General features: G+C 49.1%; 1 protein-coding gene and 1 pseudogene across 2 annotated transcripts in view; one reads left to right on the forward strand and one right to left on the reverse strand.

Annotated features, from left to right (window-relative positions):
- The first annotated feature begins 1,935 nt into the window (after positions 1–1,935).
- Positions 1,936–27,460, forward strand: part of CDH3 (cadherin 3) — a 59,344-nt gene continuing 33,819 nt past the window's right edge. For both annotated transcript variants that reach the window (XM_050773324.1, XM_050773325.1), the window contains exons 1-2: positions 1,936–3,114; positions 3,329–3,443. In XM_050773324.1, coding sequence (XP_050629281.1) covers positions 3,070–3,114; positions 3,329–3,443 — 160 coding nt within the window. In that variant the 5' untranslated portion in view covers positions 1,936–3,069. The remainder of the gene's footprint in view (positions 3,115–3,328; positions 3,444–27,460) is intronic.
- LOC126944373 (calponin-2-like) lies at positions 8,498–23,314 on the reverse strand (annotated as a pseudogene).

Below are 27,460 nucleotides of genomic sequence, written 5' to 3' on the forward strand. Positions count from 1 at the left end.
GAACCACTGCACCGGGCCCCGTCCTTGTTCTTGCACACAGCACATGTTACCATCTAACATATTATATTTCCAGTTTTTTTTTCACTTTCCTCTACCCTCCACACTCTAGATAGCAAGTCCGAAGGCGCAGGGATGTTTGTTTGCTCACTGTTGTATCTTAAGTGGTTGGCACATCGCCGGCTGTCAGCAAATGTTTGTGAAATGAATGAACCAGTGAATGACCGACAAGGGGAGCTAAGGAGAAGGCAGCGGTGCGCTCCGCGTTGCAGGCAGAAGAGCTGACTCTCCAATCTCCGCTCTTCTCTCCGCCCCCGCCCGGAATGCTGAGTGCCCAGGAAGGAGGCGGAAATGAGCGCGCTCAACAGCCCTCCAGCCGGGTGTTTACTTAATTAGGGCTTGCATCCCGAGGCTCGTTTGTGTTTAACCGTCCGCCTAATGGCTTCGTCTGGCTCCGGGCCGGCGCGGGGGAACCTGCGAGGCGAGCGTCGGCCTGGCCACTCTGTCCCGCCTGGGGCCTACTCCATTGCGCCGCGCGGGTGCGCGGAGACCTGACCCCCCTTAGGCATAAAAAGCGCCCTGTGGGAGATCCAGGCCCGGAGGGCGCGGAGCTCAGAGAGCAGCTTTCCCCACCGCGTGGTTCACCCCCAGCCTCAGTCCCAGCCCCAGCTGCTGGGCTCAGCCGCCGGATAAGGGAGTGCTCCCGAGATACCAGATGCCACTTTGCTCGTTGTACCCTCAGCCATGAAATTGGAGGATTACAACGCTTCTCCTCTTAGTTCAGGGGACGTGGGGGTGCTAGAAAGAGAGACGGCTCGCCAGGCATCTGAGAGCGATGATACCAGGCAGCATTTGGGCACCTGCTCTGTGCCAGATACTATGTTTAGCGTTTTAAACCTTCTAATTTATTTAATACTCACGTATGAGAGGGTAAAATACTAATATCATAACCGCCCCATTTGACAGATGCAGAACTGAGGTCCAAGGGGTTTATTTTACTTCCCGGAGGCTTCACTGCTACTAAGGGGTGGGACCTGGGTTTGAACCCAGGCGGGGCCGGCCCAAGGGCCCGTGCTAGGCCTGAGAGAACAAGACCCCCCACCCTCTCAACGCAAGCAATCCATGGCTTAGCCACTGGCCTGGCCGGGAGAAGGATGGGTAGGTTACCAAGTTAGCCCTGGAAGGTCAAAGAATCTGTCATTTAAAATTCCAGGCCCGGCGTTTCTCACGCCTGTAATCCCAGGACTTTGGGAGGCCAAGGGAGGCGGATTGCCTGAGGTCAGGAGTTCGAGACTAGCCTGGCCAATATGGCGAAACCCCGTCTCTACTAAAAATACAAAAATTAGCTGGATGTGGTGGCGGGCGCCTGTAGTCCCAGCTACTCGGAGAGACTGAGGCAGAAGAGTCGCTTGAATCTGGGAGGCGGAGGTTGCAGTGAGCCGAGACAGCGCCACTGCACTGGACGACAGTGAGACTCCATCTCAAAAAAACAAAACAAAAAAACTCTCCAGTCTCGTCCGTTCCTCAAACCCCTAAATCTGAGCTGGGGACGGGGAGGGAGAAGGACGAGGAGGTGGCATCCAGGACTTCTCAAGGCAGCAGGAGAAGGTGGAGGAGGAGTGAGGGGACCGGCGAGAGAGACTGGCCAGGAAAGCTCAGCTCCGTGGGGAAGGGCTTGCCAGGGTACTGATTGAAACTCAGGACCGTTTTTATGGCCAGAGCCCACTTGTGTACGGCAAAGAGGAAAGCACTTCATGTTTAACGTAGTGGAATGGGAGTAAGGTAGAGGAATGAATCCCAGGTCTGGCGTTTATCTCCTAGGAAGAGTGTGGGAGAGCTGTTTTCCAAGGGAGACTCTCTGGAAGCTGCTTTGCGCAGCAAGCAGTTTTTACGCAGGTTATATACAGCATTTCAGACCAATTTCAAAACCTCTGCGTTTTAAAAATTGCCTTTATTTATATTTTACAGGAAGTTGAGAAAGCGTTATTTATATGGGGGATAGGGGTGCTGCAGGTTATGGGACTAGTAACCATCCTCTTAGCTCGCACCCTTTGGCACCACTACAGCTTTCAAACTCTGGGACTTTCTCTCCTAGCTTCCATTTGTTTAGCTGTGTAATGGAAGCAGCAGCCTGGGTGTGGCGGCTCACACCCGTAACCTGAGCACTCTGGGAGGCGGAGGATCGCTTGAGTCACGAGTTCGAGACCAGCCTGGGCAACATAGGGAGACCCTCCCCCCCTCCCAGCCCTGCCACATCTCTACAAAAAATTTTTAAAAATTAGCCGAGTGTGGTGGAGGAAGCCTGTAGTCTCAGCTACGCGGGAGCTGAGGCAGGAGAATCGCTTGAGCCCGGGAGGTCGAGGCTGCAGTGAGCCGAGATCGCATCACTGCAATCCTGGGCAACAGAGCGAGACACTGTCTCCAAAAAAAAAAAAAAAAAAAAAAAAAAAGATGAGGAAGTTGTATCCAATTCAGAAACGCAGTCCCTCGGGACCTGCTAGTTTAAACCCCGGAGGATTCTCCCCGGCGGGCTGGCACGGGAGGTGGAGAAAGAGGCTTGGGCGGCCCCGCTATAGCCTCGTGAGGGAGGACACACGGGCTTGCTTCAAAGCTTTGGGATAACAGCGCCTCCGGGGATCATGAATGCGGAGCCTCTGTTTTCAGTAGACTTCAGATGTGTCTCCACTTTTTTCCGCTGTAACCGCAAGGCAAAGAAACATTTCTCTTCCCGTACTGCGGTAGCTGAGGAGTACGCTGGGTGTTCTTTTCTCCTCTAACTCAGAACTGCGAGACAGGGGCTGAGTTCCTGCAGAGAACAGCTCCAGAAAAGCAAGGAGAGCGCAGGAGGGTATCCGGGAGGCCAGGAGGGGTTCGCTGGGGCCTCAACCGCGCCGGCATCGGTACCACCTGCGAAGGGGCGGGACCTCGTGGTGCTGGACCAATCAGCACCCACCTCCGCTCACCTGGCCTCCTCCCGCTCGCTCCCCCGGGCTGCGGTGCTCAAAGGGGCGAGAGCGGAGCGGAGCACCGGCCAGCCGTCGCGGCAGTTGCCTCACCCCTCTCTCTGCAGCCATGGGGCTCCCTCGTGGACCTCTCGCGTGTCTCCTTCTCGTCCAGGTACTCCACAGCCTCGCCCTGGCCCCGACCGGGACCGCTCCCTGGGGGGCGGGCGGGGTCCGCCTGGGGAAGTGGCGTCGGGGAGAGCCTGGGGCTGCGCTCCCTGGGGCCAAGGGAGTCCCAGAGGGCCTGTGAGACTCTGCAGGGTGGGGAGTGCAGGGCCGGGCACTCCTATGACCCAGCCTCCGTCTTCCCCCTCTGCCCTCGGGCGCAGGTTTGCTGGCTGCAATGCGCGGCCTCCGAGCCGTGCCGGGCGATCTTCGGGGAGGCTGAAGTGACCTTGGAGGCGGGAGGCGCGGAGCAGGAGCCCAGCCAGGCCCTGGGGAAAGGTAAGACCCTCCGGGTGGAACCGCGGGGTAGGGGCCGCAACGTGAACGCTCTGGTGTGGCCCGCGCGAGGGGTGTTCGGGCTGGGGCAAGGGACTCCTGGCGCCACCTCAGGTCCCGGGGAGGCGCAGAACGCGCCCCGGGGGCTAGGGTTGGGTGCTAGCTGACGAAGAAAGCTGGGCAGCAGAGCGCCTGTGACATCCAGCCCCCGTCCGGTAGCCACTGCCTACCTTTACCCCCTCCTCCGAGGTGCCGGATGGCTGAGCCCCTCACCCAGTCTCGACGTGGGAAGTTCTCCCCCGCTGGCCCCAGCAGAGGAATGCGCCGGCCACATTCTTCCCCCAACCCCCGCGCAGGTGTGGGGATGAGCCGTGCCCCGGGCAGCCCCCTTCGCCCCTCTCGGGCCCCCTTTGTGAACCGTGCTTTGTGTCTCCGTCAGACAGACCGGGTCTGTTTCTTTTCTCCGCGCTCCCCTACCCCGCCCCCCTTCTTCCTCGGCAGCTGGAATGCACTCTTAACCCTGCCCTTCCCGGAGGGCCTGCGCCCCTGCAGCCTGCCTGGAAACTGGGCCCTGGCACACCTGGGCTGGGGCTATCACGTAGGGAACCACCCCGCCCCCAGCGTCTCGGGCCTGGGATGCTAGGTCACTGGGGGAAGTCTGAGGGGGAGAGTGTCCCAAGCTGGCAGGCCTGGGGCTATGGGGGCGATGGACGGGAGATCAAAGCACATTTTTGATCCTTCAGTTACTCCTACACCCCACCCCAAGTTCAAAAACCTGAGGGGGTGGGGGGTGCAACTTAAGTGAGGAGAACCAGTGTCTTATGAGACCCAGGCTGTTGCTGGCTAGTGGAGGGCTTTCTCCCTCTCGGTTAGGAGGACAATGGGTGGGGGCTCCAGCAAGGGATGAAACCTAAGTTCTTTTTTTTTTTTTTTGAGACAGAGTCTCGCTCTGTCGCCCAGGCTGGAGTGTAGTGGCCGATCTCGGCTCATTGCAAGCTCCGCCTCCCGGGTTCACGCCATTCTCCTGCCTCAGCCTCCCGAGTAGCTGGGACTACGGGCGCCCGCCACCACGCCCGGCTAATTTTTTGTATTTTTAGTAGAGACGGGGTTACACCATGTTAGCCAGGATGGTCTCGATCTCCTGACCTCGTTATCCTCCCGCCTCGGCCTCCCAAAGTGCTGAGATTACAGGCGTGAGCCACCGCGCCGGCGAAACCTTAGTTCTTAAACGGGTATAACCCTGGATCCTTGGGTGGGGTTTCAGAGGATCCTTACACTGAAATTTTTGGGAATTTGAATATTCATTTTTTGGGGGAAGGAACTCTGGCTTACCTGGCTTTCAAAACATTGAGAATCCTTGCTACCCAGCATTCTTCTAAAATCTCCATCAACTTACTCCTCATCACAGGCACAAATTCCCACTGCTTGCATGTGGGGCTGTCAATGCCGAGGGAACAGAGTGGCTCTTTTATTTCTCCAAAAGAGGATTGAGGACCTTGAGTCTGTGGAAGCCCTTTTTAAAAAAATTGTTTCTCCAAGTAACTGTAGATTGACAAAACAATTAACACCCGGGCTAGGCTAGGCTCCTTAAACCCTTGGCTGTAGGGAGCTGAGGAGAGGCATTAAGAAGCCATGCCTCATAAACTTTAAATTCTTGCGCAGGGGTTTATTACTGGCTGGCTAACAAACTGCAACTCAGCCAACCTGTAAAAATGTGAACTCGGGCAGGGCCCCAAATCCAATTCCGGCTCCCTGAGGAAGCCTTATTGCTAACCAGACTTCTGCCAAATCTACACCCCACCCCCATTGTCAAGTTCTCTGACTACAGCCTCCCAGAGCAGGCTATAGCTTTGAGTCAAGTTGTCTGTACCTTCTTTCCTACTGAAGCAAAAAATATCAGATTAGCTGTCACTTCACTAGGCTTGAGGTTTTGGGGGGAAGCAGTGATCAGGTTTTGGATTTCATGGTTTAGTTGGCGTGTGCTTCCCGATGACGTCAGGCATTTTAAACCTTTAGAGGAAATTCAGCTTTCTCGGATGTCTGCTTTTCCACTGTGAAAATGGTGGGTTTGTGCCAGGAGCACACCTGGGTTATACAACAAAGGACGGGTTAATGGGCTTGGTGTACCTTGAAACTCCCTGCCACATGGCTGGGTCTTAGAGTAGGCTTCCGGTGGCATGGGCTGCTGCTTGCTTTTTTAAGTAAAAGCGCATTTCTTGGTCCAGTTAGTCCCAATAAATTGGGACTTCCCAACAAAACATCTTGCTATTTCTACCCTTGGTCTTCAACTGGCACTTTTCTATCACCCCACCCGCACCCTAGTTCCTCATCCTCAAAACATACAGCCCCAGCCTGGATCCAGCCACGTTGAAAGGGTTATTCTGCAGGAACATATACACTCTCAAGTTTAGCCAAGCAGACACGTTTCCATATTGCTAAGGAACAATCACCCCTGTTGTTCGCCCCTGGGTTATGAATATCAAGGGCGTCTATGAAGTTCAGCTCAAAGAACTTATCTGATGTAATTAATGCCTTGTTTGTATGTGCATCTTCCCCTTCAAAGCCCTTTTGCAACTCTGAGCTTGGTTTATCCTCCTAACATTCCCTTGAAGCAGGTGAGGTAAATATTAAACAAGCTGAGCTTTTAATCTCAGAATTTTGAACTTCAGAAATCCCATAGTCTAGCCTTGCCTGAGGTTTCGAAGGTGGAGAAACAGAGGCACAGCTTAATGGATTGGATTCACTAAGCCAAACAGCTCATTAACTTCTTTGAGGGTGACAGACACAACCTTTACCTCTTGGTATATGTCCAGGACCTGGTACCTTACAGGATGCCCAGTGCTGTATGAATTATTAATTATGAATGAATTTGACAACCTTGTGAAGGGCGGCCCATTTTATAGATGAAGCCTACATGACTGTGGCTTCACCAAGTCATCACTGCAGTGATCAGGTGGGATTTGAATGGAAATTTCGGACCCCAAAGTTCCCTGGATTTTTTTTTTTTTTTTTTTTTTTTTTTGAGATAGGATATCGCTCTGTCACCCATCCCAGGCTACAATGCAGTGACCCAATCACGGTTCACTGCAGCCTCTACCTCCTGGGCTCTAGTGATCCTCCTACCACAGCCTCCCAAGTAGCTGAGACCACAGACATGTGCTACCATGCCTGGCTAATTTTTAATGTTTTCTAGAGACGGGGTCTCACTCACTATGTTGCCCAGACTAGTCACAAACTCCTGGGCTCAAGCAATCTTCCCACCTCAGCCTCTCAAGCACTAAGATGACAGGTAGGATCCACCATGCCCAGCTCCCTGGCATTTTTTTACTACCAGAAAGCAGGGCCTGAGTGGAGAGGGTAGAATGTTGGATCCCTGAATCCCATAGCTCTAAATAACAAGCTCTCCTGGCCCCCTGCCCCCAGAGTGCTTAGTCTTTATTTTTTTTTTATTTTAGGGTTTTCCAGAAACATTCATGTAGAGGAAATTGGTTTGGCTTTAGTCTCTAAGGGCCCAAGTGAGGGGTCTTGACTAGCTTAAGAGGAGAGGTTAATCTGGAGGGAAGGAGAGCTGGCACATTCCCCCATCCCAGTGCCACAGTCTGGGGGCCACCTTTCTTCAAGTGTGGTCTGGAAGCTGACAGTGGAGAGGTGGGAGGAGGGAACTTTCATGGTATCAGTGCAGTGATTAAAAGTGAGTGACCTACAGTGGTCTACTCATCCTTAAGGGCGAACAACTGAGAGAGGCAGCTTAATGGCAGTCAAACAGATGCAGTCCTTCATCATGGCCTTCAGCAGGTTCAGCTGACCCATAGTCAGCCTTTGGGTCAGATTAAAAACTAACCATCATCAGCTTTGGGAGGAAACTTCCAGGTTCAATAATGCATCTGACTGAGCACAAGTTAACATCAAGATGATTTTGTCTATTTCAGCTCTGGGTGTGAAAACGGCCTTTTATTGTGGAAGTCCCTACTCTGGGGTATGCCCTTTATTTACATTTCATTCTTCCTGTAAGCATATATTTCGCATCTGCATAGATCAGGCACTGTTCTACAACTTCAACTAAAGCAATGGACAAAATGAAGTCCCTGTCCTTGGGGAGCTTAACAGTCTAGTAATTTTTTTCTTTTTCTTAAAAACAGGTTTTATTGCATTTGGTCCACAGTCGGTATTTCATATCTCACGGTGCAGGGCCCCTGGGTGGGGTGTGTGGCCATGGGAGATGAAACAGTATAGCTGGTCAGGCCCAGAAGGGGAGACGGAGGGCTGGGGGCTTCTTAAAACCTACTGAGGGGCCAGGCATGGTGGCTCACGCCTGTAGTTCCAGCACTTTGGGAGCCTGAGGCAGGCAGATCACATGAGGCCAGGAGTTCAAGACCAGCCTGGCCAGCATGGTGAAATCCCGTATCTACTAAAAATATAAAAATTAGCTTGGTGTGGTGGTGTGTGCCTGTAATCCCAGTTACTTGGGAGGCTGAGGCAGGAGAATCGCTTGAGCCCAGTAGGTGGAGGTTGCAGCAAGCCAAGATTGCACCACTGCACTCCAGCCTGGGCAACAGAGGGAGACTCCGCCTCAAAGAAAAAAAAAACCTACTGACGACCACAGTAGGGGATGGTCAGCATGGAGAGGGGGTCAGGCTTAGCCCCAATGACTCAGAATTCTACTTCCTTGTGCAGGTCTCAGTTTCCCCACTGGGCCCCTAGGCAGGCTTGAGGGTCCTAGAGAAAGCCAGCCACTCAGGAGCCTGAGAGATTTTAGCATCCTGGCCAGGCCCCCTCTCCCAGGGGACTCATTTCCACTGTCCCTGCCCCATTCCTTGGGGAAAAAAATATATTTATTTTTCTTTTTTTTGAGACAAGAGTTTTGCTCTTGTTGCCCAGGCTGGAGTGCAATGGTGTGGTCTCGGCTCATTGCATCCTCTACCTTCTGGGTTCAAGCGATTCCTCTGCCTCAGCCTCCCAAGTAGCTGGTACAGGCATGCGCCACCATGCCTGGCTAATTTTGTGTTTTTAGTAGAGACAGGGTTTCTCCATGTTGGTCAGGCTGGTCTCGAACTCCCAACCTCAGGTGATCCACCCACCTTAGCCTCCCAAAGTGCTGGGATTACAGATGTGAGCCACCACGCCCGGCCATATTTTTCTTTTGTTAATACTTCCTGAAACTTTTGTGGGTGCAGAAACAAACTGATCGGCCAGCAAACGGGGGAAGAGGCAAGGCAACTGGAAACCTTCGGGGAGCGATTGCCTCCATGCGCAGGTCTCTTCTCCGCAGCACAGCAGCCCATAGCCTGGACATGCCAGCAGGGACCCTCACCCTACACGCATCGGGATGCGGCCTTAACCCCTTCCCGCACAAACCGGTGGCCCAGTTCTGCGAAGGAACCAAGGCAAGGGGGCAAAACCCTGCTGCCAGATCCCATGCCGCCACTCACAGACCCTCGGTTGATTGGCAACACTGAACAGGTTAAAAAAAAAAAAAAAAGAAAACACAGAAAAACCCCAAAACCCAGACAGGGAGACGATGTGGGGAGAAAGCGTTCTGGGAGCCTTAGTAGCTGGCCTCCTCCTGGTAGTAAGGGGGGTATTCAGGGGCCTCCCCTGGGCCTGGGCACTCATTGGTGCCCGAGGGAGCCCTGTCGGCCACTGAGCCTTGTGGGCAGTACTTGGAATTGTATATCTGCCGGCCCAAGCCAAAGACCTGGCCTCTCTGGTTGGCACCCTGCGTGTAGCCCATCTGCAGGGACATGGAGGAGTTGTCACACTTGTTGGTGCCCAGCTTGGTGTCATAGATCTGCTGCTGCGTCCAGGGAGCCGTCATGCCCACCTGGCTGGCGCACTTGTTTGTACCCATCTGGAGGCTGATGGTCAAGTGGTCCATGGGGGCAGGATGTGGTTCTTGGGGCTGTAGAGATGCCTTCCTGTGCTGTACATGGTCATGCCCAACTGGCTAGCACATTTGTTGGTGCCCATCTGCAGCCCAATGACTCACTGGCCAGCCTTCGTGGTGTTGTAGTCGAAGTTCCGCTCCTGCTGCTTTGAGTACCTAATGCCGATGTCCACCCTGCTCTGGAGCCCCTTAGTTTTGGCCTTCCCCACCAGGGCAAGAAGAGACAACACCTGCGTCATGTTCCCACTCTCAAACAGGTTATTGGCCTCAAACAGGTTCATGGGGTTCATGCCGTAGCTGACTATGGCCTTGATGAAGTTGGAGAGGTTTCCTCGCTGGTGCCAGTTCTGCATGGATCATGGGGACTGAGCCTGGCTGCAGCTTGTTCATGAGTGTGTGTAAGATAATTCTGTCCTTCAGGCCCTTCTGGAAGTCGGGGCTGATGGAGAGGCTGGTGAGCCCTCGATCCAGCTGCGGAGCTCTGCCTCCGTCTGGGGGTCGTATTTGGACAGGAGCCGGTTCTTGACGTCGGCCGAGAGCCAGTATGAGGGGCCCTTGTTGAACTGCATGGAGAACACAGCTGGCGGGTGCGGTGGCAGGACTGGACCGACTGGAGGTGACCAATGGGCCCTAATTTAGTAACTTTCTGTGCTTGTGGGCTGTCCTGCAAAGGAGTTGTTGATAATTTCCACTTAGCTGTAAAATGAGGTTGAGGAACTTAGTGAGAGGTCACTGGTGCAGTAAACAGACGGCCAGGATTTAAACCCTGGTGTTTTGCCTCCACAGCCCAGGGGGATATCCATAAATCTGGCTCTGAGGAATGAATGGGAACTGGAGCTTCAAGCCTAGCAGGCTGCCTTCCTGGCTTAGCAGCAGAGTAGGGTTACCTTGCTGAAGACTCTGTCCTGCATCACCAGTAGCTTGTGCCTGGGGAGCAGGTCTCAAACCTCTAGTCTCCCTTCCCACCTCCTCATGTGCCACTGTGTTCCTAGGTTACCCAGCGCAGGGTGCTCTCACCTCCCTACTGCACAAAGAAGTTATTGTTCATGACAAGCAAAGAGTTTCTAGGGCCAGAAACGATAGCTCTGCAAAGCATTTGGAGGATGATGGAAGATGAGGGAGGGAAGGGCCTCCCCAGCTCCAGTCAGTTGAGGCTTTGGTCCTGAGGCTGAATGGTCTCCATTCAGAGACTAGATGTTATTGAAGAATAACAAATGTAGACAAAAGTGCCCAAATGATGAGTGTGCAGCCCGATGAATGTCGCAAACTTAAAACCCCTGTGTTTCTGGCACACAGATAAGAAACAGCATTACCAGGGCCTTAGATGCCCCTTTCCTCCTAATTTCAACCCTTCTCTCAAGATAACCACTCTTCTAAGTAGCACAGGTGAATTTGCCTGCGTTTGAACTTTCTGTAGGAGGATCATAGAGTTATCCCCTTAGCTCTGACTGCTTTCATGGCACCCTTGAGAGATTCTTGCATAATTCTGGATGTAGTTCTAGTCGATTCTCATTGTATAGTATTTCATTATGTGACTATCCACAGTTCTGCTGTGGATGGGCATTTCAGTAGTTCCATTTTGTGCAAGTCTTTTGGTGACCTGTGCACCCCTAATTGTTAGTTATACACCTGGGGCACAATTGCCGGGTTAACTGACTGAGGATTCCAGTACCGTGATCCTGGACTGAGATATAGGCTCTTCTCTGTTCTGAAGTAGTGAGGTGTCTCCTGCATTCTCCCACCCCAACAGTCTCCCTGCCAGACCCACCCCTTCTGGAGTCTTGATTTTCATCTGGCCCTATGCTAAGAGACAGCAAGTCTTTATTATGTACTTGGCCTCATCCTTTGTCTTGGGGGAGAAAAGCTTCCCTTTCTTTGTCCTTACCCTGATGCTCGCTTCTTTCCTCAAAAGCAGAAAGGGAATCTGAAAAGGGCCCTGAATTTCATAAGTGAGAACTTCTTCCTGGGTGGAGATTTGTTTTTAATTTTTTTTTTCTTTTTTGAGATGAGTCTCTCTCTGTTGCCCAGGCTGGAGTGCAGTGGCATGATCTCGGCTCATTGCAAACTCTGCCTCCCGGATTCAAGTGATTCTTCTGCCTCAGCCTCCTAATAGCTGGGACTACGCATGTGCCACCATGCCCAGCTAATTTTTTGTATTTTTAGTAGAGACGGTGTTTCACCGTGTTAGCCAGGATGGTCTTGATCTCCTGACCTCGTGACCCACCCTCCTTGGCCTCCCAAAGTGCTGGGATTACAGGTGTGAGCCACGACGCTGGCCGCCTCTACTTTATCTAAAAAAAAAAAAAAAAAAAAAAAAAAAAAAAAAATTTTTTTTTTTTTTTTTTTTGAGACAGTCTCCCTCTGTCACCCAGGCGGGAGTACGGTGGCATGATCTTGGCCCACTGCAACCTCCGCCTCCCAGGTTCAAGTGATTCTCCTGCCTCAGCCTCTTGAGTAGCTGGGACTACAGGCATATGCCACCATGCCTGGCTAATTTTTTGTGTTTTTAGTGGAGACCAGGTTTTACCATGTTAGCCAGGATGGTCTCAATCTTGTAACCTCGTGATCCGCCAGCCTAGGCCTCCCAAAGTGCTGGGATTACAGGTGTGAGCCACCGCATCCGGCCATTTTCTTAATTTTTTTTTTTTTTTTTTTTTTTTTTTTTTTTTGAGACGGAGTCTCGCTCTGTCGCCCAGGCTGAAGTGCAGTGGCCGGATCTCAGCTCACTGCAAGCTCCGCCTCCCGGGTTCATGCCATTCTCCGGCCTCAGCCTCCGAGTAGCTGGGACTACAGGCGCCCGCCACCGCGCCCGGCTATTTTTTGTATTTCTTAGTAGAGACGGGGTTTCACCGTATTAGCCAGGATGGTCTCGATCTCCTGACCTCGTGATCCACCCGTCTCGGCCTCCCAAAGTGCTGGGATTACAGGCTTAAGCCACCGCGCCCGGCCGCATTTTCTTAATTTTTAAATTTTTTTTTATTATTATTATTATTTTTGCGGCTGGGCACAGTGGCTCACGCCTGTAATCCCAGCACTTTGGGAGGCCGAGGTGGGCGGATCACTTGAGGTCAGGAGTTCGAGATCAGCCTGGCCAACATGGCAAAACCCCGCGTCTACTAAAAATACAAAAATTAGCCTGGCGTGATGGCGTGCCCCTGTAATCAGAGCTACTCAGGAGGCTGAAGTAGGCGAATTGCTTGGGCCTGGGAGGCAGAGGTTGCAGTGAGCCAAGATTGCACCACTGCACTCTAGCCTGGGCAACAGAGCAAGCCTCCATCTCCAAAAAAAAATACATTAAATAGAGAAGGGGTCTCACTATGTTGCCTGGGCTAGCCTTGAACCCCTAGCCTCAAGCAATTGTCTTGCCTTTGCCTCCCAAAGTGCTAGGATTACAGGTGTAAGCCACTGTGCATGGCCCTGGGTGGAGATTTTTATCCTGACCAGTGTGTGGGTGGGCAGCATGTTCAAATCCAGCTCCTCTCTTATTATAGAAACAGTGAAGTGTCTGAGATCCAAGGCCAAGTTGAAATGGTCAGTCAGCCAACAAACGTCTGAGTACCTGCTGGGTACTAGATACTCAGGGTAAGCAAGGCCACTGCTCCTAACCCTCAGTGAACTCCTGATTAAGGTTCAGGTACTGTTCTAGGTGCTGGGGATTCATTACTGAACAAAGTGTGCAAAAATCCTAGCCTCAGAGGGCCACCTACCTGCTAGTGTAGAGAGACAGACAAAATAAATACAATATATGTATATATGAGATTGAGGGGGGGCTGGACATGGTGGGTCATGCCTGTAATCCTAGCACTTTGGGAAGCCGAGGCCTGCGGGTCACTTGAGCTCAGGAGTTCGAAACCAGCCTGGCCAATATGGTGAAACCCCCATCTCTGCTTAAAAAAAAAAAAAAAAAAAAAAAATTAGCCCGGCATGGTGGTACAAGCACCTGTAATCCCGGCTTACTCAGGAGGCTGAGGCAGGAGAATGGCTTGAACCCAGGAGGCGGAGGTTGCGGTGAACTGAGATCAAGCCACTCCACTCCAGCCTGGGTGACAGAGGAAGACTCCGTCTCAAAAAAAAAAAAAAAAAAAAAGAGATTGAGGGGGAGGTGGGAAAGGAGTGATATAGAGTCACATAAGAGGGGCTGCTGACATGTTCTTGTGGAAACCTCGAGGAACTGATGTCCAAGCTGGCAGCCGAGGAAGAAGAATTAGGCAAGGGAGTTGGGCATGAGAGGTGGCGTGGAGTGTTCCGGCAGAGGAACAACACCAGGGTTCCAGGGACTTGGATACATTGAATCTGTCTGGATCATGGAGTGGGAGGTGGAGAGAGCCAGTGAGGCATAGGCAGGGTCCAGCCCCGCTTGAAATTTGTCTCACCCCATACCAGAGGCAGCAGAGTGTTGTAGCAGTGTGTTTGGGGAAATCCCAGTTGTACCAGTATGGAGACATAATAGCTGAAGTCCCAGTTGTACCAGTATGGAGACCAGGGTCTCTGAAGTCTTCTCTGGAGCCAGGATATTGGCCCCCACTCCCAGCAACCCTTCTTGACTCCCCTCACGCTTCTCAGACTGGAGGACCATATCTGCCTCAGTCGTCTTTTTCTCATTTCATTTAGTCACCTGGCATTGCCACCCCAGGCAGCAGGGCTGGCAAGGAAGGGCTGTGAAAACTCACCACCGCCACCCAGATACCACTTGAGAGCTCCCTGCATTCCACAATCACACTATGTACTTCATGTCATAAGCCCCTTTAATCCTCCTAAAAGCCCCGTGGGGTGGGTGGAATTGGCCCCATTTAACTGGATAGGAAACCTCGGCTTGTCACTTTGTAACTATCCAAGGTCACCCAGCTAATAAATTGTGGAGTCACAGTTTGAACACAGGTGTGACCCCCTAAATATGAGGCACTGACCATTTGGAAATCAGGGTGGGAAAGGGAAATACATTTGGAGTCTTCTGGCCCCAGCCAAATTAGAGGAAGATTGGAAATAGTTAACTTCTGGCCCAAGGGCTTTGAATTCCTGTTCCCTCCAGAGGCCCCTGCTAATCGCCAGGAGGGTGGGGGGTGGCAGGCACTTCTGCCCAGGACCTCTGGCCTCCCTTTTAAGATATGGGGGAACAAGGAGGGTTCAGATACCAGGCCTGATAGCACTCAAACTGACAGTCCTCTGCAGAGAATCTGCTCTGCCTCTCCTCACCCCACCCCCACCTGCCTCCAGCAGCAAAGACCTCTCACCTCTTGCTCTGGGTAGAAGGGCTTGACAGACCCTTCCCCACTCACTCCTCCTCCCCCAGCCAAATCTGGGCATTCTCAGGGCTCTGGGTTACCTAGAGCATCAGAAGTCTGCAAATTCCCCCAGCTGACAACATTCCCTCCAGGCTGCAGCTGCCTCTGTCTGCCGGACTTCAGGGTGCTGGGGACCTGCTGCTTGGGCAGTGAACCAGAATGCCTCACCTGGGGAAAGAAAGCCAAATGGGCTGGGTGCGGTGGCTCACACCTGTAATCCCAGCACTTTCGGAGGCCTCGGTGGGTGGGTCACCTGAGCTCAGGAATTCGAGATCAGCCTGGCCAACATGGCGAAACCCTGTCTCTACTAAAAATACAAAAACTAGCCAGGCATGGTGGCGTACGCCTGTAATCCCAGCTACTTGGGAGGCTGAGGTAGGAGAATTGCTTGAATCCGGGAGGCAGAGGTTGCAGTGAGCCGAGATTGCGCCACTGCACTCCAGCCTGGGAGACAGAGCGAGACTCTCTCTCAAAAAGCCAAACAAATGTCTTCCTTTCTCCCTCGACCCCATCTTTGAACTCAGGACTCTGGCTCTGTGGCTATCTAATATCTGAGGAGAAGGCTGAGAGCCAAGGCCACAGAGCCAGGAGGTGGGAGGGCTGGTGGACTGCTTCCTCTCGTGAGAGCCTCTCCAGGTGATACTGAACACCAGGAGGAAAGATCTGGTTTTTCCTAGGACTCTGAGGCATGTTAGAGCTAAATGGGGAGATGGGGAATAGGGAGGTATAATCCCAGGCCCTCTTCTCCTTCAATCTCGGTAGCCCCCCTTTTGTTCGAGACCGCGTAAAGTTGGAAGTTACCTATTAGCAAGAAACCTTGACAGCCTGTGTTGTGCGCTAGGAGAAGTAGAAGGTATTTTTGCTTGAGTTCTAACTTTAGGGTCATATTCTCTTTAGGAAATCGTTGATCCCCAGGAATTAACTTTGTCTAAGAACACATGTACATCTTTCTGAGAAGTCTCTTCCTCCAAATTTGGGGACCACAGGTATTCCCCAGATCTCCCAGTCTTCTTTTTTTGTTTTAAGAGACAGGGTCTCACTATGTTGCCCAGGCTGGTCTTGAACTCCTGGCCTCAAGTGATCCGCCCACCTCGGTCCCCCAAAGTGTTGGGATTACAGGCGTGAGCCATCATTCCTGGCCCCCAGTCATTTTATAGAGAAGCTAGAACTACGGTCTAGAGAAATGATTTGTACCTGCGTCCATTTGGAAATTCTTCAGACTCTCGTCAAACCCAGCAGTGGGAAGAGACCTGATGGTGTACATCCCAGCATAGGCAAGGGAAAAATGGATTCTAAGCTGTTTCTTATCCCAAATCATGTGGCCTGAGGCGAGTTACTGAGTCCAGGCTCCTCGACCTTGAGGCCCTAACTCGCCTGTACGTGCATGGGAAACTGGCCAGTGAGAGGGCCCGGGTGGAGAGTTCGGCTGCTCTCCTGGGTGTCTTGCTGAAGGCTGGCTGCCTTCTGAGCGGCCTTTGCACATCTGCACAGCAAGCCCCATCTTGTCGTAACTTGAGGCAGGGGAGAAACAGCTACTTGTGAGCTCTCCCCACACAAGCCAGGACACGACGCCAGGCCCACACACTGCCCTCTCCCTATAGAGTCGCTTCATCCAGGCTTCCCACCGCACTTCGAGATCTGCTCTTCTCTTGTCTTTTATGGTCTCTTTCCGCTTCCAGAAGTCTCCTGCATTCCCCAACTGGAGCTCAGCCCCACTCCAACTGGTTTTGGCCTCATCCCTGCTTTTGGCCTCTGAGTCAGTAGTTTGCAAGCTTGGCTGGTGATCAAATTGCCTGGGGAGCTTTTTATTTTTTATCGTCTTCTCCCCAATGTATACCATTTTACGTTGTTTACACAGGGATGGTTGGTTGGGATTTCAAATTAATACATGAAAATATGTTCACTGTAAAGACACACTTTTTTCAATAAAATATGTGGCACTTATAATGTGACAGATAAAGTTCTTAGTACTTTATATGCATCAGCTCATTTAATCCTTAAACATCCCTTGAGGGAGGTACTATTGTTGTCCCCATTTTACAGGTGAGGAAACTGAAGCCAGAGAAGTTAAGTAACTTGCCCAAGATCACACAGCTAAGTAAGTAGTAGAGCCCAGATTCAAACCTAAGCAGACTGAGCTTATACCACTGAACTCTAGTGCCTGTCAATATAAGCAAGTCAGAAATAAACACATGAAGTCTGGGTTTGGTGGCTCACAACTGTAATTCTAGCATTTTGGGAGGTTGAGGTGGGAGGATTGCTTGAACCCAGGAGTTCAAGACCAGCCTGGGCAACATAGTGAGACCCCCGTCTCTATAAAAGATACAAAAATTAGCCAGGCATGGTGATGCATGCCTGTAGTCCTGTCTACTCAGGTGGCTGGGGCAGGAGAATCGCTTGAACCTGGGAGGTGGAGGTTGCAGTGAGCCAAGATTGTATGACTGCACTGTACTCCAGCCTGGGCAACAGAGTAAGATGCTGTCTTAAAAAAAAAAAAAAAAGGCCGGGCGCGGTGGCTCAAGCCTGTAATCCCAGCACTTTGGGAGGCCGAGGCGGGTGGATCACGAGGTCAGGAGATCGAGACTATCCTGGCTAACATGGTGAAACCCCGTCTCTACTAAAAATACAAAAAACTAGCCGGGCGTGGTGGCGGGCGCCTGTAGTCTCAGCTACTTGGGAGGCTGAGGCGGGAGAATGGCGTGAACCTGGGAGGCGGAGCTTGCAGTGAGCCGAGATCACGCCACTGCACTCCAGCCTGGGAGACACAGCGAGACTCCGTCTCAAAAAAAAAAAAAAAAAAAAAAAAAAAAGGTTCTTTTGAGCCCGGGAGGCAGAGGTTGCAGCGAGCCAAGATCACACCACTGTACTGTAGCCTGGGTAACAGAGTGAGACCCTGTCTCCAAAAAAAACAAAAAATAAATAAAGAGAGAAAAAGAAATACGTGAAATTTCTTTTCTTCCTCAGTTCTACTCTCTAAGGGCAAGCACACAGTTACTGATTTTATAAGAATCCTTGTAGACCCCCTTTTTTTTTGGCACAAAAAACTTATGTATGCATACAGGAATTTTAAAAACAAGAATTGGACTGTATCATGCATACAAATGTCATTCTGTAACTTGCTTTTTAACTTATCACAGGCATCTTTCCAGACTGTTAAATACACATCTATCTTGTTTTGAATAGCGCCGTAGTCTTTTACATGGTGAATGTACCAGGATTTATTTAGCCGATCTTCTACTTTTATCTTTTACAGATGTGGTGGTGGGGAAGCGTTAACATCAAAATTGTAAAGTGTTTGGATTTTTAGCAATCTAACTATCAGTAATTGCCTTATTAGGAAAGACTGCTGTAGAAAGATGATCGAGTGAACTGTTCATCTTAACATGATCCAGATAAATCGAGCTTTTATGTTTAAACAATACCTCTAAGACAGACTGTGCTGTAAACTTAAGGTTACTATACCATTTAAAAATTAGTTTTCATACTAACTTTTGTTTTAATGACTAAATAATAGTAGTTTCAAAAGCATATGAATTTACCAAAACTCAAAAACTTTGAAATTGCATGACTCAGAAGTAAACTACCACATTGATTCACACTAGCATTTTTTTCTCTGGGTGTTGAGAGATTGAGAATGTGTCATCAGTCAATGCAAAGTGCATTTTTTCCTCAAGTTTTTCTTGAGATTTCAAAATCTAGTTAGCAAGCATTTTGCTGAATAAAAGTTGATTTCTAGTCTTAAAGCAGACACTCATTTCTGTTCTTATTTTTCCCCCAAGAGGAGCTTGTAAGTTTTTTCTTAAACTCAAATATTGCTGCACTAAAGCCTAGGACAGGGTGGTTGCATTGATATAAAGGATGCATTCTTGAAAACCACAAATAGGCCGGGGGCGGTGGCTCACACCTATAATCGCAGCACTTTGGGAGGCCGAGGTGGGTGGATCATGAGGTCAGGAGATCGAGACCACGGTGAAACCCTGTCTCTACTAAAAATACAGAAAATTAGCTGGGCGCGGTGGTGGGCGCCTGTAGTCCCAGCTACTTGGGAGACTGAGGCAGGAGAATGGCGTGAACCCGGGAGGCGGAGCTTGCAGTGAGCTGAGATCGCATCACTACACTCCAGCCAGGGCAACAGAGCCAGACTCGTCTTGAAGAAAAAAGCCACAAATAATTCATAATTCCTATGATTCCAGTCTTATGTTCTCATATGAACACGTGAAGTATATGTATGGGGTGGGGGGGCGGCAAGGGGATGCTTACAATTCACTACTCTCTCCAGCTTTGAAATTATGTAACTTAAAACTTTCAGTTTGGGAGATTTGCATTTCTTCAAACTTTACATAAAAAGCAAGACTAATATTTATGGCACCATTTCAAATTTCTGCTGTTGAAGTTTGCATGAAATATATCTGTATTATAATGTAGAGAGTTCCTAAATTGGGATCCCAGAGCCACTGTGTCTGGGTTGAATCTGTCTACTTACTACTTGTGGAAACTTAGGGCAAGTTACTTAACCTCTGTGCCTCAGTTTTCTCATCTGTAAAATGAATATAATAATGGGGATCTCATATGGTTATAGTGAGGATTAAATGAGTTTGTGTATGCAACAGCATGTAGTGAGTACATCAATGTTAAGTGCCTGTGGCAGGAGGAATAGCAGTATTGTTATAGCTGGAATAGTTTGTATACATATTTCTTTAGACTGGATTTCTAGAAGTGAAATTGTTGGGTCACGTGATTTTCATAGTTCATTAAACTATGAAATTGTTCATTCAACAATTAAACACAGTGCTAAATGCTGGGAGACAGTGATTAGCAAATTCTAGTGGGGGAGATAGGCAATTAATCACTAGTAAACTTTATTTTATTTTTTTTTTTTTGAGACGGAGTCTCATTCTATATCCTAGGCTGGAATTCAATGGCGCGATCTTGGCTCACTGCAACCTCCATCTCCCGCAATTCTCCTGCCTCAGCCTTCCAAGTAGCTGGAATTATAGGTACCTGCCACCACACTTGGCTAAATTCTTTGTATTTTTAGTAGAGATGGGGTTTCGCCATGTTGGCCAGGCTGGTATTGAACTCCTGACCTCAGGTGATCTGCCCGTCTCAGCTTCCCAAAGTGCTGGGATTACAGGTGTGAGCCATGTTGCCTGGCCAATCACTACTAAAGATATAATCACAAGTTGTAATAAGTTCTATGGAAGAAAGTTATACAAAGCCAGAAGGGTTTTTCACAGGGGAATCTGATCTAGTTTGGGAGGGTTGAAGGAAATTTCCCTGAAAAAGTAGCTTTTGACTTGGGATCTGAAAGATGTCAGGAGTTAACTGTAAAATCAGAGTGGGAATGCAAGGAGACAGAGAGAGAGAGGAGTGTGTGCAAAGGCCCTGTGGTAGGGGGTTATGCTGTATTTAAGGAGAGGCTCAATGTGGCTAGAGAGAGAGATTGGCACATGAAAGAATTTGTGTTTTAGGACACGGTGGCATGCACCTTTAGTCCCACCACTTGGGGTGGCAGAGGCAGGAGGATCACTTGAGCCCAGGAGGTCTAGGCTGTAGTACATGATGACTATACCTGTAAACAGCCACTACACTCCAGCCTGGGCCATATAGCAAGACCTTGTCTCTTTAAAAAAGAGTTTTTTGGCTGGGCACAGTGGCTTACTCCTGTAATCCTAGCACTTGGGGAGGCTGAGGCCAGTGGATTTTTTTTTTTTTTTTTTTTTTGAGACAGAGTCTTTCCTAAGTTCAAGCCATTCTCCTGCCTCAGCCTCCTGAGTAGCTGGGACTACAAGCGCCCGCCACCACGCCTGGCTAATTTTTTTGTATTTTTAGTAGAGATGGGGTTTCACCGTGTTAGCCAGGATGGTCTCGATCTCCTGACCTTGTGATCCGCCTGCCTCAGCCTCCCATAGTGCTGGGATTATAGGCATGAGCCACCGTGCCTGGAGGCTGGTGGATTAAAAAAAACTTTTTTTTTTTTTTTTTTTTTTTTGAATCAGAGTCTGGCTCTGTCACCCAGGCTGGAGTGCAGTGGTGTGATCTTGGCTTACTGCACACTCTGCCTCCTGGGTTCAAGCTATTTTCCTGCTTTAGCCTCCCTAATAGCTGGGACTACAGGTGCCTGCCACCACGCCTAGCTAATTTTTGTATTAGTAGAGACAAAGTTTCACCATGTTGTCCAGGCTGGTCTCGAACTCCTGACCTCAGGTGATCCACCTGCCTCAGCCTCCCAAAGTGCTAGGATTACAGGCATGAGCCACTGTGCCCGGCCATATTGTTTTTTATACTAAGACCAAAGGCTTATCACTGAGTTTCAAACAGGGAAATGACCTTATTTCATTTTTTTCAAGTATACTATGCTGTTGCATTTTTAAGAGATTCATCTTTTTAAATGGAGATTTTTGCACTCATTTATACTAAAGATGATTTTGTATGCACTAAGTTGGTGGGGGTAGAGATGGAAGGGTTTTGGTGGGTGATAGTCTGGGAAGGGAAGCTCTAAGGGAGAAATGGTCAAGGAAGAAGCAGCTGCTGGCTAAACCATATGCCAGGCATTATGCTAAGTATTAACTCATTCAACTGAGGTAGATATTAGCATCATTCCTATTTCATAGCAGAGGAAACACAGAGGTTAACCAACTTGCCCAAAGTCAGTGTGGACTGGTATTTGAGCCCAGGCACTCTGGCTCCAGTCTCTGGGCTGCTTCTGATGCCCAGATTCTATTCTCAAGCTGGAGTACATGATATGCTATTCCCTGGGAGAGATGCTAGAAAAAGACCATATTTGGGTTAAGTAAAGACTGTGAATTTAAGTTTTGACATACTGATTTCAGGATATCTTGAAAGCATCCAAAGGAGATGCTGAATAGACAGATGTAAGTGTTGGTCAGAGGAAGCATCTGGATATTTAAATTTTTGATATGTGGTCTGAAGTGCCATCAAAAAGCCATACCAATTTACCTACTCATGAGAAATAAATGAGAGAATCAAGAACTTTTAAAAAAAGCAACAAACTGCTTTCCCCAGATCCACTTCCAGAAGCTGACTTAGTAGAAGTGATAGGTGGGCGGTCGGCAGGGAATCTGGAGTTTTTAAATAGTTTGCCAGATGATTCTATCAACTATGTTTGGGAATCACTGCTCTGTGACAACATTAAGGCCTCTTCACCTTCCTGTCCTTTTGTTTTGCTTTCCAAATCACTGCCCCTGGTTTTTAATACTTAATTGTGCTTTTTAAAGCACAATACAGCCGAATGCAGTGGCTCACGCCTGTAATCCCAGCACTTTGGGAGGCTGGGGTGGGTAGATCACAAAATCAGAAGATCGAGACCATCCTGGCTAACACGGTGAAACCTCGTCTCTACAAAAAGTACAAAATATTAGCTGGGCGTGGTGCACGTGCCTGTAGTCCCAGCTACTTGGGAGGCTGAGGCAGGAGAATCGCTTGAACCCGGGAGGTGGAAGTTGCCGTGAGCCGAGATCATGCCACTGCACTCCAGCTTGGGTGACCGAGTAAGACTCCGTCTCAAAAAATAATAAATAAAAATAAATAAAAATAAAGCACAACACATCATATTTGACCCTAACAAGCACTGTGGTGGGTGGGTTGGGTGTGTGTGTATTCCCATTTTAGAGACTGGAAATTAAGAAGGGCTTACATTATTGAGTACTTACTGTTAAACAGTTTAGAGATAAAGTGATTGACTCAAGGCTGCAGAGCCAATACACAGCACTTTTACCTACCAGACCCTTAATTGTTATCACAGCTGTCTCAGGTTGGTCACTGGTATCTTTGTTCTGGCATGGTCCTTGAGGGTGGTAGTCAATGAGCCAGACAGCACGCCTCATGCTGAGTCAGCCATGTTCCAAACTCTGAGAGTTTGGGTTTCACTTTGGGAGGGAAAACTCACCTCCTAAGGGTTATGAGGAACTTGATGAACACAGCAGAGCTTTCTTCAGCCAAAACTCCCCTAGAACTGCTTTCTTCACCCTCAACAACATGGGGTTGCCATATAATTTTTCTAGTCAGGGGCAAGAACTCACATCAAATTCTTATTTAAAATCAAATACATGTTAACTATGGAAAAACTGGAAGATAAGCAAAATGCGGGCCTACCACCCATACAGGACCTTTGTCTTTTCAAATGAATAAATCGATAGTCCATTTCTCGATCTTTCCACCCGAGTCTTTGTTGAGGGTATCTGATCTGAGACAGAGGACCCGAGTCTGAATGATTTCACCACTCACTCTCAGGGTTGCCTCCCCAGTAACCCAGCTTCCTCTTCTCCTTTGGTGGGTGGAAGAAGGGCTCCAAGCTGAGGACCTCAGACACCCCGTCAGCCCCATCTACGAGAAGATCCAGGTCCAGGGGGCCTGTGTGTAGATGGGGGGCATTCGTCAGGTGCAGCTGCACTCCACCTGGGTCCTGTTGCCCTCCAGGAGCTGCTGTGCTTACAGCTCTGGGGAAAAAGGCCTGAACCCCCAATAGGTGCACCCGGGGCTCTGGCAGGCCCTTGTGTAGCTGCTCCAAGCTTGCTTGGCAAGGACAATGGGCCTCCCAGCATGCCCAGGGGCGGCTCCCAAGTGAATCCAGGAGCCCCAAGGCCTCCTGGGATCCCAGCATGCGCTGCCTCTTCCCCCTACCCCGCCTTGCTGCCCTATGACCTCTCCCATTGGTCTCAAAACGGATATGGCTCACTGGCCACCATCTTGGTTTTCCTGTGCGTGGAAAATACTTGGTGACGGGAGAGGCAGCCTTGGCACCAGGGCTCAGCCCCCCACCTCTCTTTTTTTTGGGTACAAGAATAAAACTATAAATATTTTATGTAATAATTGTCAGGCTTATGCTATAAATGGCTTTGTGACCTGCTTTTTTCCCCCTTCTGCAAAGTACTTTTTCCTGGGTAGGTTTTCTTTTACAATATTTAAGGCTGTAGATTAGACATTTGGATGACTGTGACACAGCATTTGACTGTTGGGTTGTAAGGTTGTTGAGACCTTTTTTTGCTTTTTTTCCCTATTAAGCAACAGTCACAAACATCCCAGCAAGTATGGTTTTGCCACATCTGGGATGGTATCTTGGCACAATTCCTGGGTCAACAGGCTTAAGGCATTTTAATTTGCCAGAAAGGTTGTGCCAGTTAACATTCCCCCACCCCTAGCAATATATAGCAGCACCCAGTTCCCAACTGTGACACAGCACTTGTCCTTTTAATTTGTATTTGTTAGTTGGTGAATTTTTTTCTACATGTAGTTTTACTTAGGAAAAATGCCAGAATCTTTCTTCAAGTCACTTCCACTTACTTTTCCCCTGTGCCCTCTTATCCCAATCCCTTAACAGAAGGTAGTGATAGCTGTAAGGACAAATTTGTTTGTTATGTGAGCTAGATATGTCCCTAAGCCAAGCTAGAATAGAAATTTCCTAGGCAATCTCTTTCTGCCACTCCCCAGGCTGCCTTTTGGCCACAATATGTTTAAGCTGATGTTTTCCTTTTCCTCTAGTCAAAATACCCAGAGATCAGTAGGGAAATTGGTGGAGATTGATCACTTGATGGATGTTTTGTCTCCAGAGAGATGGGTGGTTTTATTTTGCCAGAACATCTAGTAATGTTGGACATCCAGACCACATGGCACCTCCAGGAAGAGAAAAGCTCCTGACCTTCAAGGGTGTTGGGAGTATGGAGGTGTCTAGGCAAATTCCAACCTAAAACCAGGCCTGGAACATAAGAGGAATGAGTTCTCAGCCCAGCATCCATCAATTCTTATAAGTCTATTTAAAAAGCTTTCTTTTCCCAATAGCTCTAGTACCCCAGGGACCAAACTCTTATTGCCCAGGTTTTATTAGTGGCGCCAGTTCAGGACCTGAGGCCAGGCTTGGCAGGATGATCTTTAGAGAGGAGCTTTGAACATAGGCCAGAGACTCCTGGTTTCCATTGGATGTCTTCTATCGAGTGCAGATACACAGAGCTCTGGCTTTTTTGTTGTTAATTTCTTTTTTTTTTTATTTTTACCTATAATGTGTTCTATGATATTAATTGTTAATTTCTCTAGAAGCAGCTTCAGGTTACTAATTCCCTTTTTCCCTTCCCCGACAATATTTTAGGAAATGTACGTTTAGGCTCAGTGCTAAAATCTGTCCATTTATATTAGCAGAGCAGGCACCTCTTCATCGGGTTTATTGACCTTGTGATTCAAGAATCCTTGTGGGAGAAACTGAGGCAAATGCAGTCAAATGACTGTCTGAAGCCCTGGATGGGTGTGGAAGAAAGAGCTATGTTTCGGCTTCCATTTTCCAGCCTTTAATTCTGAACTATTGCCCCGTGTGCTCATCATCAGCTTGCCCCAGAAAGAGTTTGACGCAAGCCCGTTCATGCCCCCGTGATTTGGCCAAGATGTGTGGCCTTGTGGAACCATGCTGCAGTTAGGAATAGGAGTCAGTTTACTTCGCTGACTATTAAAAGATGGGGTAAAGGAGGGATGAGTGATGATGAGACCTGGTTTGTATGAGTTTCATTTTGAAACTAGTGATACAAGCCAGTGGTGTCAGGAAGCATCTGGGAGGAAATTGTAATGATCTGCCCCAGGGCTTACCATTTACCAGCCTCTCTCTGACTCATAGCTTGCAGAGAAGACTACTCATGTTCCTACATGTGCCCAGCAAGTTTCCCTGGAAAGGCCAGCATTTTCGTGAAATCTCCATCTTCTGCTTCCTCTGGTAAACCACAAGGGACCCCTATAAAACAGCCCTCTCCAAATGCAGACTGAGCCAGTTCCCTGTCGTGCCCTTTGGTCCCATGTGTCATCGTCTTTGACCAGCTTCATCCATTGAGTAAAGCACACAGCTGTAGCTAACTTCTTCCCAGTTTGACAGAGAATTTTTCAGTGGTATAGAAAGAGGCCAGGGTGTGGATGTCAGAAGCCTAGGTTAATTGTGAGTAGTCTGAGGTACTTTTTATTGAGAGTTTACCTTACTTACCCTGGGCCAGGCACAGTATTCAGTGCTGTTTGAACACTATCCCATTTAATCTTCCTAATAACCTGATGAGGTAGGTGTTATCGTTTCATTTCCAGATGAGGAAACTGAGCTATATACTCACACAATTTACCCAATCATGTGATAGGTAAGTGACATTATAGGGATTGGAAGCCAAGTCTTCTGGACTCCACATTTCATATTCTTCATTATTTCCCTGCCTTCGGGATTTGAAACCTGACCTTGCTGCTTCCTGGGACAGTTCAACCCCTGGCAGCCTCTTGTTTCCTGAGTTGTCAGATTGGGAGCAGTAATACCACCTTGCAGGTTATTTTGTGAGGATTTGGGTAGGAAAACACGTAGCTGGGTGTCCTGAGCAGAGTGGGTGTTTGAAGCTTATTCCTATCAGTCTGGACTGTTGTCCCTTGGTTGTGCTCTGCACCCAACTCAAAGCAGTTTAGAACTGATGAGGCCAGCCCTTTGGGTGTATCTGGACTATGCACCCTGAGTGGGAGGCACATACGCCTATAATACATGACTATTGGCTTCTCCTTGATTGTTGACACTGTCCCTTCTAAGAATAGATGGACAGCCCAGATACTGTGCTACAAATATTTGGAAGCATGTAACAGTGGAAATATGCCAGAAGACAGGGTAGTGGAGTGAGATGTACACTCTAGTGGGAAGTAGATTTTGTAGACAGCAGGAAGAGGATTTCTAGCTCCCAGGGGCAATAGCAGCTCTCAGAGTTTTGGGGATTAAGTCTTCTGAGTAATAGGGGAGTCAATCCATTGGCCTCCTGCTGGGTAACCTGGTAGGAGAGGACTGGAGTCATTGAGTCTCTCCTTAAAGGAAATAATTGACAGAATTGTCTGGTTAGCCCTTTACTGGCTGAAGACCTTCCCTTAGGAAGAGGGCTGTTTTAAGATTGAAAAAAGTGGCCAGGCACGGTGGCTCGTGCCTGTAATCCCAGCACCCGGAGGCCAAGGTGGGAGAGTCACTTGTGCCCAGGAGTTCTAGACACACCTGGGAAACATAGCAAGACGCTGTATCTACCAAAAAAAAGTGACCCTTAGTTTTTTTAAAAAAATCAGTGTTTTAATAACTAATGCAGACACAATGGTCAGTATTAAGAAGACTGTACAATAGGCCAAGTGTGGTGGCTCATACCTGTAATCCCAACACTTTGGGAGGCTGAGGCAGGTGGATCACTTGAGGCCAGGAGTTCGAGACCAGCCTGGCCAACATGGAGAAACCGTGTCTCTACTAAAAAATACAAAAAATTGGCCGGGCGCGGTGGCTCACGCCTGTAATCCCAGCACTTTGGGAGGCCGAGGCGGGCGGATCACAAGGTCAGGAGATCGAGACCACGGTGAAACCCCGTCTCTACTAAAAATACAAAAAATTAGCCGGGCGTGGTTGTGGGCGCCTGTAGTCCCAGCTACTCGGGAGGCTGAGGCAGGAGAATGGCGTGAACCCGGGAGGCGGAGCTTGCAGTGAGCCGAGATCGCGCCACTGCACTCCAGCCTGGGCGACAGAGCGAGACTCCGTCTCAAAAAAAAAAAAAAAAAAAAAAAAAAAAAAAAAAAAAAAAAAAATACAAAAAATTAGCCGAGCATGGTGGCATGCACCTGTAGTACCAGCTACTTGGGAGGCTGAAGTGGGAGGATTGCTTGAACCTGGGAGACACGGGTTTCAGTGAGCCGAGATGCCACCACTGTACTCCAGCCTGGTCAACAAGCAAGACTCTGTCTCAAAAAAAAAAAAAAAAGTATACAGTAAAAAGTCTTATCCCTCAATGAGGTGCGGTGTCTCATGCCTATAATCCCAGCATTTTGGGAGGCCAAAGTTAGGTGATTACTTGATGCCAGGAGTTTGAGAC

This window comes from Macaca thibetana, chromosome 20 (genome assembly GCF_024542745.1).
Source record: "Macaca thibetana thibetana isolate TM-01 chromosome 20, ASM2454274v1, whole genome shotgun sequence".
Taxonomy (NCBI): domain Eukaryota; kingdom Metazoa; phylum Chordata; class Mammalia; order Primates; family Cercopithecidae; genus Macaca; species Macaca thibetana.